Source organism: Cavia porcellus, unplaced genomic scaffold, assembly GCF_034190915.1.
Source record: "Cavia porcellus strain 051 isolate PalLab524CR breed Dunkin Hartley unplaced genomic scaffold, mCavPor4.1 scaffold_9, whole genome shotgun sequence".
Lineage (NCBI taxonomy): Eukaryota > Metazoa > Chordata > Mammalia > Rodentia > Caviidae > Cavia > Cavia porcellus.
Genome location: NW_026947492.1, coordinates 64,948,683 through 64,961,685, shown reverse-complemented (window position 1 = coordinate 64,961,685; position 13,003 = coordinate 64,948,683). Strand labels below are relative to the sequence as shown.

The following is a 13,003-nucleotide window of genomic DNA, read 5'->3' as shown; positions in this document are numbered from 1 at the left end:
ACTTTCAACTCTATAAGTATTCGATGAATAATGTTTCTATTTATCCATTTTAATTTTAAAACATTAATCATCTTTCAGACTAAAGTCTCACACATTAGATCCATATAACTAAGTCTTTGAGTCCTCCATGTAAACTTCGTGAAGTCTGTTCAAATATAATACTGTATCCCAGCATTAGAATTCTACCTTCTTCACATAGTCATGCCTGGTGTGCTCTATCTTCCCCATTTTGATTAACAGTTTCATGATAGATCTATGAATCTATAGCTCTATGGTAGCTTCCTAAATCATGCTGCCAAATTTATAAATTCGTGTATTTTCACATTTCACCCATTGATAGTGAATTTCTGTTTTTATTGAAACTGTTTCTGGCTCATATGGCTTTCAGGTTTTTCCCAAAGACTTCCATTTTAAACTAACTCCTATAATTGTCTGTAAATAATCTTTCCCAATTTTCTATTAAGTTTTCAACACAGAGAAAGGAGAAAAGAAACAAACGTAAGAAGCCAAATGCAAAAACTTACAGGTATAATAAACCTAGAAGTTTTGGGAATGACTTACTTGTCTGAACTAAGGGATATGTAAATGAATTGAGTTAAAATATAAATCATCATTTAATGCATCTTCACAGCCTGTACTAAGGAATGAAGAGTTAGTACCAGTACAAAATTTGGGAACCAAGCATTTCTTTTTGTAGTTTACTTACCTCTAAGGTGACTCCGGACAATTTTCTTGTTCATTGATATCTCAGTTGTAGAAAAACTCTAAACTTGAACTTTTCACTACTTGACTAATAAACTTAAAAAAAATTCTGCTCTGTGTTCCTAACATTGCTCCACAGCCCACCTGAAATTCTGACTTGAAAAAACCTGTAGTAGGTGAGAGTGAGTCACACATCATATCTTGCCTTGAACACAAAAGGGAGACGTATTAGTCGAAGTGTCACTTTTACTCAGACAATATATAGGGCTGGTGTCCAACATTCATCATTGTGCTTTTCTTTTGGGTTTTATTTGTGTGAGATATCATAACTATGGTTCCATAGAAAGTTCATGACACCAGTAGTAAAGCAGAGAGGAAATGTTTGAGACATACAATATTGTTAAAGGAAGAAATGGCAAAATTTGTTAAATTCCTGGAAAAAAATTTAAGAGTAGTTATTGGGTTTCAGAACCAATTGTTTGGCTTTTTCATTATTTCTTACGGGAAAAATATGTTCAATTCTCAAATTTTTCAGTGTTCAAACAGGAATTTGGAATGAACTGAATTTGACAACCTACATATCACAGAACCAAATATCTCATCTTGAAGGAAAACACTCAAAAACAATAGGGTAAAGGGCAGCACTGACAGATGCACATTTGAAATGAATGTTAATTCACCCACAACTTTGTCAGCAGAAAAGGAAAAAGTTCTACAGGTGTGAGCTATAGGAACCAAAAGGAATTAGGGCTGCAGTAATTACAAATCAATTAGAAAGTTAAACAATATAAGGGTATGGCTGTGTTTCTTAGGATCTCATTTTTATGGACATCAGGAAATACAGGTATATAAGAAGTATAACTTTTGCTATGCAAAGCTAAAAAGATGAAAATAAAAGATCTATACAGAATCTGGGCTTCTAAATAGGCATCAGATTCAAACAGTAGGTAGTAAGTAGAGTCAGGAACTCAGAGGGGCGGGGGTCAAGGACAGTGTTAGGTGGAAAGGCCCTTACCTTTCACAGTGCAGAGAATTACAAGTGCTACAAGTAGAGAGGTTGAAGGAGCAGCACCAGAACACTAGCATTAATGTTTAACTTCACTTCCAAGAACTTTATCCTTGTTTATTTAAGCTAATCTCCTCATGGTTCAAGCCAAAGCCATCAGACTCATTTACTACAGACTTTAAAAACATTGTTTATGATCTGAGAGCAATTATTTGATTTAACTTTTAGCCAGAGTGATTAGCTTTCTCTTATTCTTATTTGCATGAAGGTCACCAAGGTACCTCTATGAGTGGAGTATTTTTATAGGGGAACTTGAAAGTAAAGTTGTTTACTCACCTGAGATAAACATAGCCCTGTGGGATTTCTGTGCCATTCTGCTAAGTTACACTTTTCTACCCCTTGTGTTAGATAATTAGCATTACAAAATGAAGATGCTTAGATAAATGGAAAGGGACCAAACCAAAATGACAAACAGCAACAACAAAACAAACCATAATCAAAACTTAATTTAAAATTATATCAAAACATTACTTGGATGATGTACATAGTCTTAAACATTCTGCTTATTATTACATGGAAAACTGGAGTCATAGATGGTTTGGAAGCATCCCAAATAAATAATATGTATACAATAAACATCTATTAAAATGAATAGATGAATTTCTATGATTCAGAAACAACCAATGAAAGCAAAAATCTTAGAGAACTCCATTGTGGATGGCTTTACAAAAGAAGAAAGTTCTGGCAGCTTAGGAGATGTAAGTAGCTTTCAGAAAAAAGAAACATAACTTCATTCAAGAGTTACATTAATTAGGTTACAGAGAGTTGCTAATGTTTTCTAAATAATTTTAGGCGTATTACACTATTTAGCTTTAGTTATTGAGGCAAAAACAAACTTATTTACTTGATAAACTAAAAATGCATTGAAATACAATTATTAGTCAATATTTTTCAAATTAATTTATTTCCATTATTACAAATGTATTTAATAGTCTAGGAAAGAGAATCATATGAACAAAGTAAAATAAATTTTTATCTACACCTCTATTCATTGATTGTTAGGCTAAATATAGAGTTTTAAAAACATTTTTAAACTTATACTGAACTTTATTTTAGTCTAATACTTGCAGGTGAAATTTATTCACCATGTTTTGTTATAGAGTTATTCACTGTAAGTCTGAAAATTGGAACTCTATGTCATCTTCTTTTCACAAACCATTCTTTCAATACACTGGGTAAAATTTCTACTGTAGTAATTAGTGCTGTTTGCAAAAAGAAATAACTTGTAGCTTAAAGTTTACTTATTGGGTAAAACGAAGAATGCAATTAAATAAGGAGCCATGAGTGTTCAATTTGTTACAACAAAGAAATAGAAATTTTCTGTCTAATTCAGGGAATTTATTTAGGAGAACTTGCATAGAAATCTGTACTATCATTGAGGTTATTAGGACTTGTACCTGACATATCTTCACTCTACCTATTTCTCCATTGCCTCTCCTCTCTCCTACCTCTTTGCCTCTTGTACCCCTTTCCATCTGCAAGAGATCCAACTCTTTGTCTTGATCTGTCCTTCCTTTAATTTTCTTAGTTTATACTTTGCCTTACTCAAATGAGAAATACCGTATAGTATTAGGTTGGTGTGTCTGATTAATTTCATTCAGCATTCTATTTTCTAGATTCATCAATTTTATCATAAATGTATCAGATTTGTCCTCCACAGCCAAATAATATTTATAAACTAAGATTAACAATATCAAGAAGAATGAAAAGGGGGAAAGGAGAACTAGAAGAGAAGGGAGGGGAGGAAGGGTATTAAAGGAAAAGAGCTGTATTATGTGCATGTATCAACTTCCTAAAATGACTGCAAAATGTGTGTATTGCAAACATGTACTATTAAAGTAAAATTTAAAAAGAAATCTACATGAATGTCTTCAGTTGTGTTGTCATGGCTGCCTTGTTTTCTCAATCCATTCAAAATGTTTATTTTTCATGGTCATTTTGACTTTGAGAAAGAGCCAGCAAGTCACGCTGTTCCAGACCAGGTGAACAAGGCAGATGAGAACACAATAATGTTTTTTAAGAGGTTGCCTTTTTGTTAAGTGTCACTCAGTAGGGACAGTCACTGTATTTTCTATCACAACTTGTAAACATGTTTAAGAAAGATGACTTCAAAAATTGCTTCAGAAAGTAGCAAGGATGGTGGGATAAATGTGTCCACAGATGAACAAGTAGAGTATTGTGAAGGATAGAATTGTCTTTTTAGTATAGTAAATTTTCAAATTTAAACATTTGTCATACTTTGATCACCTTGAATATTGAAAAGTGGAAAAATAGAGAATCAAGGAATCACGAAGGATGGCGGTTGATTCATTCAAACATTTCTATTGCTGTAGGAAACAACATGGTATAGTTCCAAGACCTCTATGCTATAAAATCAGAAAACCAGTAAATGTTGTTCTTTGAATAGCCAATGACTCAGTAAAGACATGTAGTTAAGGGCATCTGTTTCTGTATCAGAAAAATAAAGTAATGACATATATACTTTCTGCACATTTTAAAGTTTATTACGAGTTAGTGTCTTATTGGCCAGTTGAAAACAAGAGAAGCTGTGGACAGTTGTTCAAAACAATGTGAAGATTACATTATAAAATTAATCTAGTATTTCATCAAGGATAGATTAGAATGAGATACACTGAAGATCTTGCCTCTGACAGAATATGCCTACAATGAGAGTGAACAGTGAAGCGGGAAAAGCCGCATAAAGTGTGGCATCCAAAAGGCTACATATGTGTTAGAAAGTATGTGTTTGAATGGTGACAAAGGAGGGAAAAGTCAGAGGTGATACCAATAAATCATATTTTGTTGACTTAAATAGCAGTGGTATCACAAAAAGGAACAGATATGTTTGGTTATAATGCAGTAGAAATTTAAGCAGAAAGACATGGTGGTGGTCTGAGGCAGGCTTGGCTAAGTTTCTCCAAAGAAAGAAAATTGCTTTAATTACTTTACATCATTCATTATGAGAAAAGAAGAGTCACATGTAATAGAAATTAATTTAATTTGGTTTTGAACTTTCTGCAGTGCATGTGGGTTATTTTGATAGGAATACATGGTTAGAAATGCTTCGTGAGAATATATGTTTTTTGAGAGCAGGCTTTATTTACTTTTATAAGTGGCAGATATTGATAAATATCACTGATTAAATAGTGAACAAATAAATGCATGATTTTGAGGATATTAGTTTTAAACAAGGGATTTGTTTTCCATCCAACAAAATATAGGACAGTGAATACAGAAACAGATTTAAGAAATTTCTTTTGCATTTTTGTTTAATTTTCCTAAATTGTCTGAGACTAAGAAGTATTAAAGTTTAACTGTGTGCAACATCATTTATTAGTAGTAGCCATATATTTAATATTAAAGGACATTTCTAAAATGTAATTGGCAGGCAAATAATTCTCTAACATAATAAACATGAGGATTTTATGAAAAAATTAAGTTATACATAGAGGAAATGTTATTGCTCCTATGCCTAACAAAGCTAATTTTAAATCTTGATTATTTTTAAATTTTTGCTTTGAAATGTTGGGTTCAGTCTGTTGGCCAGCAGGAAATATGTGACATGTTAAAACATGTGCTTGCCCTTTAATTTTATGTAATTATTCTGTTAATATAATAAGGTGATCATGGTTATATAATCAGTGATTCTGTAATTTATGCTTTTCCCTTAAGCAATTTTGCTAAAAAGGAAACTTCGAATTTGAAATATTCTTTTGCTTAATCAATTTAATCCCCAGGATCCTCATCATTGCCTTAGAACATGTGTCATTAATCAACTAGTTTTCATTCTGTGTTCTGGTTAAAGACTAAGAAAGTATTTCCTGCTTTGTGGTAGTAGCCTCAGACATAGAGGTACACATAACCAGACGGACTAGTGTAGGGGAAGTTTTAAAACTTATGTCCTGGCATTTTGTTAAGCATGGGATATGCAGTCCCAGCTTGTCTCAGAGTTAGACTGTCAGACTCAGCTAGCCTTGACTTTCCATGCCAGGGGCAACTTGTTAGATAAATATAACTCACTCACTGAGTGCATCCTGTTGTGCTAACTGGTTTCAAGGTCTTATCACCCAGAGACAGAATGGCTCAGTCAAAGACAATGACTGATTCTATATACTCACTGAAGCTCCTGAGCTTCCTGCTCTGTGATAAGAAATCCCAACTAAACCTGCCCAAATTAAATCTTTCTAGCCACAGGCGACAAAAACATTTGTAGCCAATGATAAAATAACTCTCTATCAGCTTTGTATTTCCTGCTTGCCACATGTACATATGTTTCTGTTTTACCTTAAGCCAGGGCTAATGATTTGGACCTAGTTCCCACCAGCCTATTAGCACAGTAAAAAGTTGCCCTTCAACTTCTTGGTGCAGGGCATTTTCCGCTGCATTTGCTGTAGTTTTCCACAACACCACACAGGAGAGTTTGACACCTGACTGATAATGTGCTCTCATTATATTTTTAAAAAGTATTTAAAGTGATTTTTAAAATATAGAAAAACTAGAATAGGATACTAGAATTTTCATTGTTTTACCTCAATTCCCTATTTTGTGATTATCTGAAACATCTAGGGAAACACATGAATGAATCTAGAAACAGCAATATGTTGAAATTCTCTTCAGCAGTCTACAGTTACTCTGGCTTCCTTTTGTCTCTTTTTTTTTTTTTTTTAAAGCTCCTCCTTGTATTTATTTACTTATTTTTCTCTTATTAGGTGTGTATGATAGCTTTTTAAATGTTCTCTTTACATGTCAGATTATGGTACCAAAAACTCTAGTTGTCATCACATTCCATATAAGCAATATTTTCCATGAGTTGATTCCATGCCTTGAGTGAGTGTGGCGGAGAAATCAGCCAGGCTCATCTTTGAAAGACATACGACTCCTAAGGTAACTTGGATCTGAAGCTATCCAATGGTCTGAACTAGTTATACGTGATACAGCTCAATGGTGTAAGATTCTTCTTCCCACCTAAATTTCTTCTTTTCTCTTTAACTCTAGGTGGAGTCTACATGAAAGTCTGACATCTCTTCTAGTCTCCTGCTCCTCATTTGCATTCTTTTTTCAATAAAGTTTACTCCTTGTGGGATGTTTACCTGTTTTCCTCCAAGGATGTCTTAACAATCACTACAACTACTTGTTAAGCCTCCTTGTCTATCATTTGTACCTTATTAGTTTTTCTGATAAAAGCATTTCCCTGATTTGGGGAGATTAAAGAAGCTAGCTGGCTTCTTTTATGTTAATATATCATCTTCTTCAAGGATATTAAGAAGTCTCAACTCTGGTCACATACTATAAAACATTAGAAAAGAATGAAAACGCTGTAATTTCATTGCAATTTACTTATAACGAGGAACTCAGTTCGTTGCTACATGATATGAATAGAGAAGATTACACACGGAATTGGAGGATTTGGACAACTTTTGGTGTTTAATGGCTTATAAAAAAGGAAATTTATAGGAAACAGAGTTTTGGATCATTGGGTACTAAGTTTCAGTTATTAGAAATGAATAAGCTGTAGAAAGCTGTTCAACATATTGCCTATAGTTAATACAATCTTTTGTATTTTAGAAACTTTATTAAGATGATAGATCTCACACTACATGTTCTTACCAAAGTAGCAAAACCAAAACAACCAACCAGCAAACAAAGAAATAAAAAACCAAAACCACAATATGGTGTGAGAAAACTTTTGAATTTGACAGACATGATTATGACCTCCTATTTGAGTGGATTTCAAACAGTGAGTTAATATTCAATGTGGAAATATAATTCAGGTCGTTGGTATAACTGAAGAGTTCTATGGGTGTGTGGAATCTTCTGTTTCATCACTCATACCATACAAGTCAAAGTCATTTTTCAATACTGCCAGACTTCAATACTTAAGCAGAAAACCATATACACTAGGCAGGAAAGGAAGTAATTTTAAAAGCACCATAAAAAAGCATTTTATCTTAAATTTTCTAAGTGTATCCTGTTCATAGGTGTTTTCTTTCCATATTTAATAGCAGTAATAGCAGTAGTAGTGTTGTTTTTCCAATCAGAGACAACTTTTTTTTTTTTTTTTTTTTTGGTACTAGGGATCACAACTGACATTTTCTAAGAGTCAGCACTGTTTTCTTTTGGATGATGTAGAATTCATTAAAATGTGGCAGCACCTGGAATGTGTTAACTTTGCTAAGAGTAGGAGGTACAACTAATTGCTGATTTTCTTTAATCATTTTTTTTCTTTGAAGATATGGATGAATGTCAAGACCCCAGTAGTTGTATTGATGGCCAGTGTGTTAATACAGAAGGCTCTTACAACTGCTTCTGTACCCACCCAATGGTCCTGGATGCATCAGAAAAAAGATGCATACAGCCAACTGAGTCAAATGGTATGTTTGGATAGGAGATACAAATGTATGTCCCAGTAAATATAAATGTCATAAGGCTTTCCTGTTGACTAAAATGTAAACAACTGAAAAGTAGGAAAGAGTTCCTTGGGTGTATTGAAATAAGATACTAAGAGAAATAATATGATGCATGTGATCAAGATGTAGATTTAATATCCAGAAATGTACTCATGAAATAGACAGTGAGGAATTTGAGGAATAAATCGCACCACTTGTGATCAATTTTGAGCATTAAAGTTCAGTGTAAAGTAAAGCTCTGGCTCGGGACCAGGCTTTCACACTTCTGGTCCAATAGGTCATGGGCACTAATTCTTGCTAAAGCAGCGACTATTGCCGAGAATACTCGTCGGTTGAGGAGGAGGGCGGGACTCCCTAAATGGTGCTTTCTTAGTTAAATGGCAGCTGCAGGTTGGTACCACATGCAAGGGAAATGAGTGGAGGGTGATGGATGGTGTCTAGGTGTCTGTCTTTCCATGAGGAGAATTGTCTGTAGTGATAGTTCACTTAAATTTTTCTTGTCTGTTATTGACCATTTTATATTTTCTCAAATTTTAGTTGTTATAAATGAAGCCACTGTAAACATTTACATATAGATCTTTGTTAAGATGTGCTTCCCTTCTTGAGTAAGAAAGGAATAACTGTATTCATTATGGTTCTTCAAGTAAACAAAAGCAATAATTTCTGTGTGTGTCTAGAGAGAGAATAACATTAAAAGAAAGGTTGATTTTTAAAGAACTGGTTAATATAATTTTATGGCATGATTAAATTCTCCAGAGTGGAATAGAGATTTATGAGTTAATATTTCTTGTTGAGTCCAAGGGCAACTATATTAATCACAGGAAAAGCTAAACTCTGTGTATTGTAGTTCTAAGATATATGTCACATTAGAAAGTCTGCAGAGATTCTTTTTTAAAGTTTTATTTTTATTATTGCTACTGTCTGTACTATTGGCTAATAGGAGACAGAACATAATACATACAGATAGAAAACACGTGAATATATTGTACAGTAACATTTCCTTTTTCATTTATTTTTTAAGTTTGTTAAATAATTAAGCTCCACCTGAATAAAGTACTTTTTGTGTGTGTGTTTTGAAGACTGAGACAGGATGGTGGAAAGTTCGAGCACAGCCTGGAAACCTTGTACCTTAGTCAGATCTTGTGCCAAAATTAAAAAAAAAAAAAAAACAGTAAAAAATGTCTAGGAATGTACCTTAGAATAAAGGGCTTTGTTCAATCTCCTATACTATACATGAAAAAGTAAAGAATGATATCCACATTTGGATCCAGAATTTTCATTTTATTTATTCTTTATTAGACTGTAAATTTTTGTCTTTTTTCTTTCATTCCTTAGGCATTTTCAAAAATTCTTTGACAAGGTGTACTCAGCTGTGTGCTAAGTTTTCAAAGCAGGTCTTCAGTATAGATGCTAAAAAAACATGTTCCAAGGGGGCTGGGGATTTAGCTCAGCGGCATAAGCACCTGCCTTGCAAGCAGGCAGTCGTGAGTTTGATCCCTGGTACTGACAAAAAGGAAAAAGACAAAAAAAAAAGTTTCAAAAGAACATCCAGTTAAAGATAGTATATTTATTAGCTTCTAGAAAATAAACTGCTTATATTCTTTAAAATTTTAGATAATAAATTGATTAATGGTATATGTTTGAGTTTGTGTTGGTCAAAAATAGTGTATGAAAAATATGGGACTATGATGATAACATAAACTGAAACCAGAGGAGGAAGGAATATGATCTTCTGGAGTGGGAGGTAATGTAATTCAACACAACACTAACTTGGTGCCTAAGAAAATGTGAGGAAACAATCCTCTTCAGAAAACCGAGTGAGGAGGTAGATGAGTGCACATTTTATTTCAAAGATGACAAATACTAAGTTCTATCCTTTTTAATGAAAAGAATCTTGATTTATTTTTCTCCTATAAATTGTTTGGATAACAACTGCCAAATAGAATATAGAAAAAGGCAGGGAGCACAATTAGGAGCTTGCATAGGAGCCTCTGGGATGTGAGTGTGTGCCAGTCATAGTGGAACTCAGCTTGACCTTGATCAGGAAGAACATATGACTTTATGTTCTGACTTTCCTATGGTTCAAAAAATCAACATGTTAGTTTTGATTCCAGTTACAATATTTATTATTATTATCTATTTTCTTAAAAATATGTATAATGTTACTTCAGTTCACAGACACTTGTTTGTAACAAATTTGGTTTCCAAACAAAAGCGTTTGGCAAAAATTTGTTCTCGCGTGCTGCAAATTCTCCTTTGGATGATGAACACTACTGCAGCCATCTTTCCCACTGCTGCGGATATCACTCTGACCATCTTTTCCAGAATCACGGAATGAATTAAGTTCATGAACTGGTGTACCACTGTACTGTACAGGAATATATGAACTACTGTTATTCCACAGATTTACTTTTGGCCTTTACTTATTGAGAGAGGTAACCACCTCTGGGGGTGAAATTGAACAGCTGTGGGTTAATCTTACACAGCTAAGTTCCCTAACTTCCCTAACTTGACCACAGCTAAATAGAGTCACAGCTACAATGCACTGTCAGTGGAGCATAATGGCCCTGGAAAATCCTGCCAGTTTCCTCCTCTTCTTAACCACTGCTCTGCTGCTTCTGTAATCGTTTCACCTGGTGATGAGAAATTTCCCTGTCTCAACAGTATCAAAGTAAAAGCCAAGTCTTATTCAGGGCTCTCAGGGAGCCATGAGTCCTCTGTAGAGATGCCAGTAAAAAATCTACTTGTATTTAAGTCTCACATTAAGGATTACCCATAATAAGGATGAACTGCAGTATATCCTAAAAAAGACATAGTATATATTAATGGAGAGTCAGGTCTTATTTTGAACTGTCAATATTTTCTTCTAATGCTTTTTGTATAGTATGTAACAGAAATGAAGAGCATGGGGTCCAAGATAGAAGAAGCCTGGATTAAAATCTGCCTGATGTTAGTTGTGTGTCCTTTGATGATGTAAATATCTCTTAACTTCAATTTTCTCAAAAGTAAAATATTATTACTGATATTAGGTTTTCTGTGATATTTTGAATGATAAGTGAAAAATGTCTTAAAAGCTGGTAGTAGAACACTTTGCATTAAACAGGAAGATTACTTCACGTGTTGTTTCCATTAATCGTTATATTTCTCCTATTTCCTTTATTAGACTATAAAATTTTGGGTTGCACGCCATAGTTCTAATTTATAACTGAACAAAAAAAATACTTATGAAAGACTGAAATACATGAAAAATGTGACATTAATACAAACAATCTAATAGCGTTTCATTTTCAGCATAAAAATATCACTAACGTGATTTTTCTCAAACTTACTGTTTATTTTGTAAGGAGCAGACTAAGCGCAGCCTTGCAAATCTGTTTTGTTTTCACACTATAGATGATGGGATTGAGCACAGGGAGCAAAAGTAGACATACATTAGCCATCATTGAATAGACCACTTTGGGAAATGACCGACCATAGCGATGAACAAAAGACAGGATTATCATGGGGATGTAGAATACAGCAACTGCTCCAATGTGGGAGAGACAGGTGCTGAAGACCTTGTATCGTTCAACTGGAGAGGCAGTATTGAGGACAGAGTGAATAATCAAGATATAAGACAGGATGATGCATGGGATGTCTATCCCTGTGGTAAAAACAAGGTTAGCTAATCCACAGGTACTATTTGTCCTGGTGTTTGAACATGCTAATTTAATCATGTCTGAATGATAACAAAAGGAGTGGGATAGGACATTCATTCTGCAGAAAATAACGGGCTTAAGGAGCAAAAGCAGTGGTAGTATCAAGACAACAGTATGTAAAATCATTAGAAGATCCATCTGAATGATTCTGGAATTGGTGAGAATTGTAGAATACCTGACAGGGTTACAGATTGCCACATAGCGGTCAAAAGCCATAGCCACTAGCACCCCAGATTCTGTTACAGCAAATCCATGAAGGAAAAACATCTGGATGATGCAAGCATCCAGAGTGATTTCTCTTGCATCAAACCACAGCACACCCAATGTTGTTGACATTGTAGAAACAGTCAGGCCCAGATCCGTGGCTGACAGTATGGAGAGGAGATAGTACATGTGCTCATGGAGACTGTGCTGGGTGATGATGATGGAGAGGATCATGCTGTTCCCAGAGAGGGCAAAGGCATAAAAACAACAAAATGGAATGGAGATCCAGGCATGGGCAGCCTGGAAGCCAGGGAGGGCAGTCAGCAAGAAGGCTGGAGATTTAGATGTCCAGTTGCTTAGTATTTTTATGTTGTCTTGGATTTGTAGCATTAAGTTTCACAATTTTTATAAAAATAACATATTAGAGTGCAACAGAAAAATATTTAGTTATTTTTAATAGTATATTTCTCCACATCTTTATCATTGAAACTCTAAATTAAGTTCTGCTATTCATTTTCCATTCATAATTAGGGATACTTAGCGGAGTTACTAGGATTTTTATCCTTAAACCGAAAGAAAATATTTTCTTAATAGTGTTACACACTCTGATAATTATTTTTATATTAGTAGACATTTAATTTGTATCAGATTGTCTGTATAATGTTAGTTAAAATCAGTGCATTGCATTTTAAATATGTTTCATGTAAAAGGAACAAGAAAAATCCACTTGAGTTTGTGGTTGCTTTGTGCATGTGAATTTCCAGACACAGGCCTCTAGATTTTTACCAGTAATGTAAGTGAAGTTAGAATTGCATATGCATAATTTTAACTGAACCATACATTGAAAACTTCAGAATATAGATTTGTAAAAGAAACCAATGAAGACGGAGCTCTATAGAAGTTTTTGGAAATGACTATATCCAGTA

General features: G+C 34.1%; 1 protein-coding gene across 1 annotated transcript; it reads right to left on the bottom strand.

Annotated features, from left to right (window-relative positions):
• Positions 1–11,507: 11,507 nt before the first annotated feature.
• Positions 11,508–12,467, bottom strand: LOC134477572 (olfactory receptor 51F1-like). Its single transcript, XM_063255666.1, has one exon. It carries the CDS (start codon positions 12,465–12,467, stop codon positions 11,508–11,510), a length of 960 nt encoding a protein of 319 aa, XP_063111736.1.
• Positions 12,468–13,003: the final 536 nt, after the last annotated feature.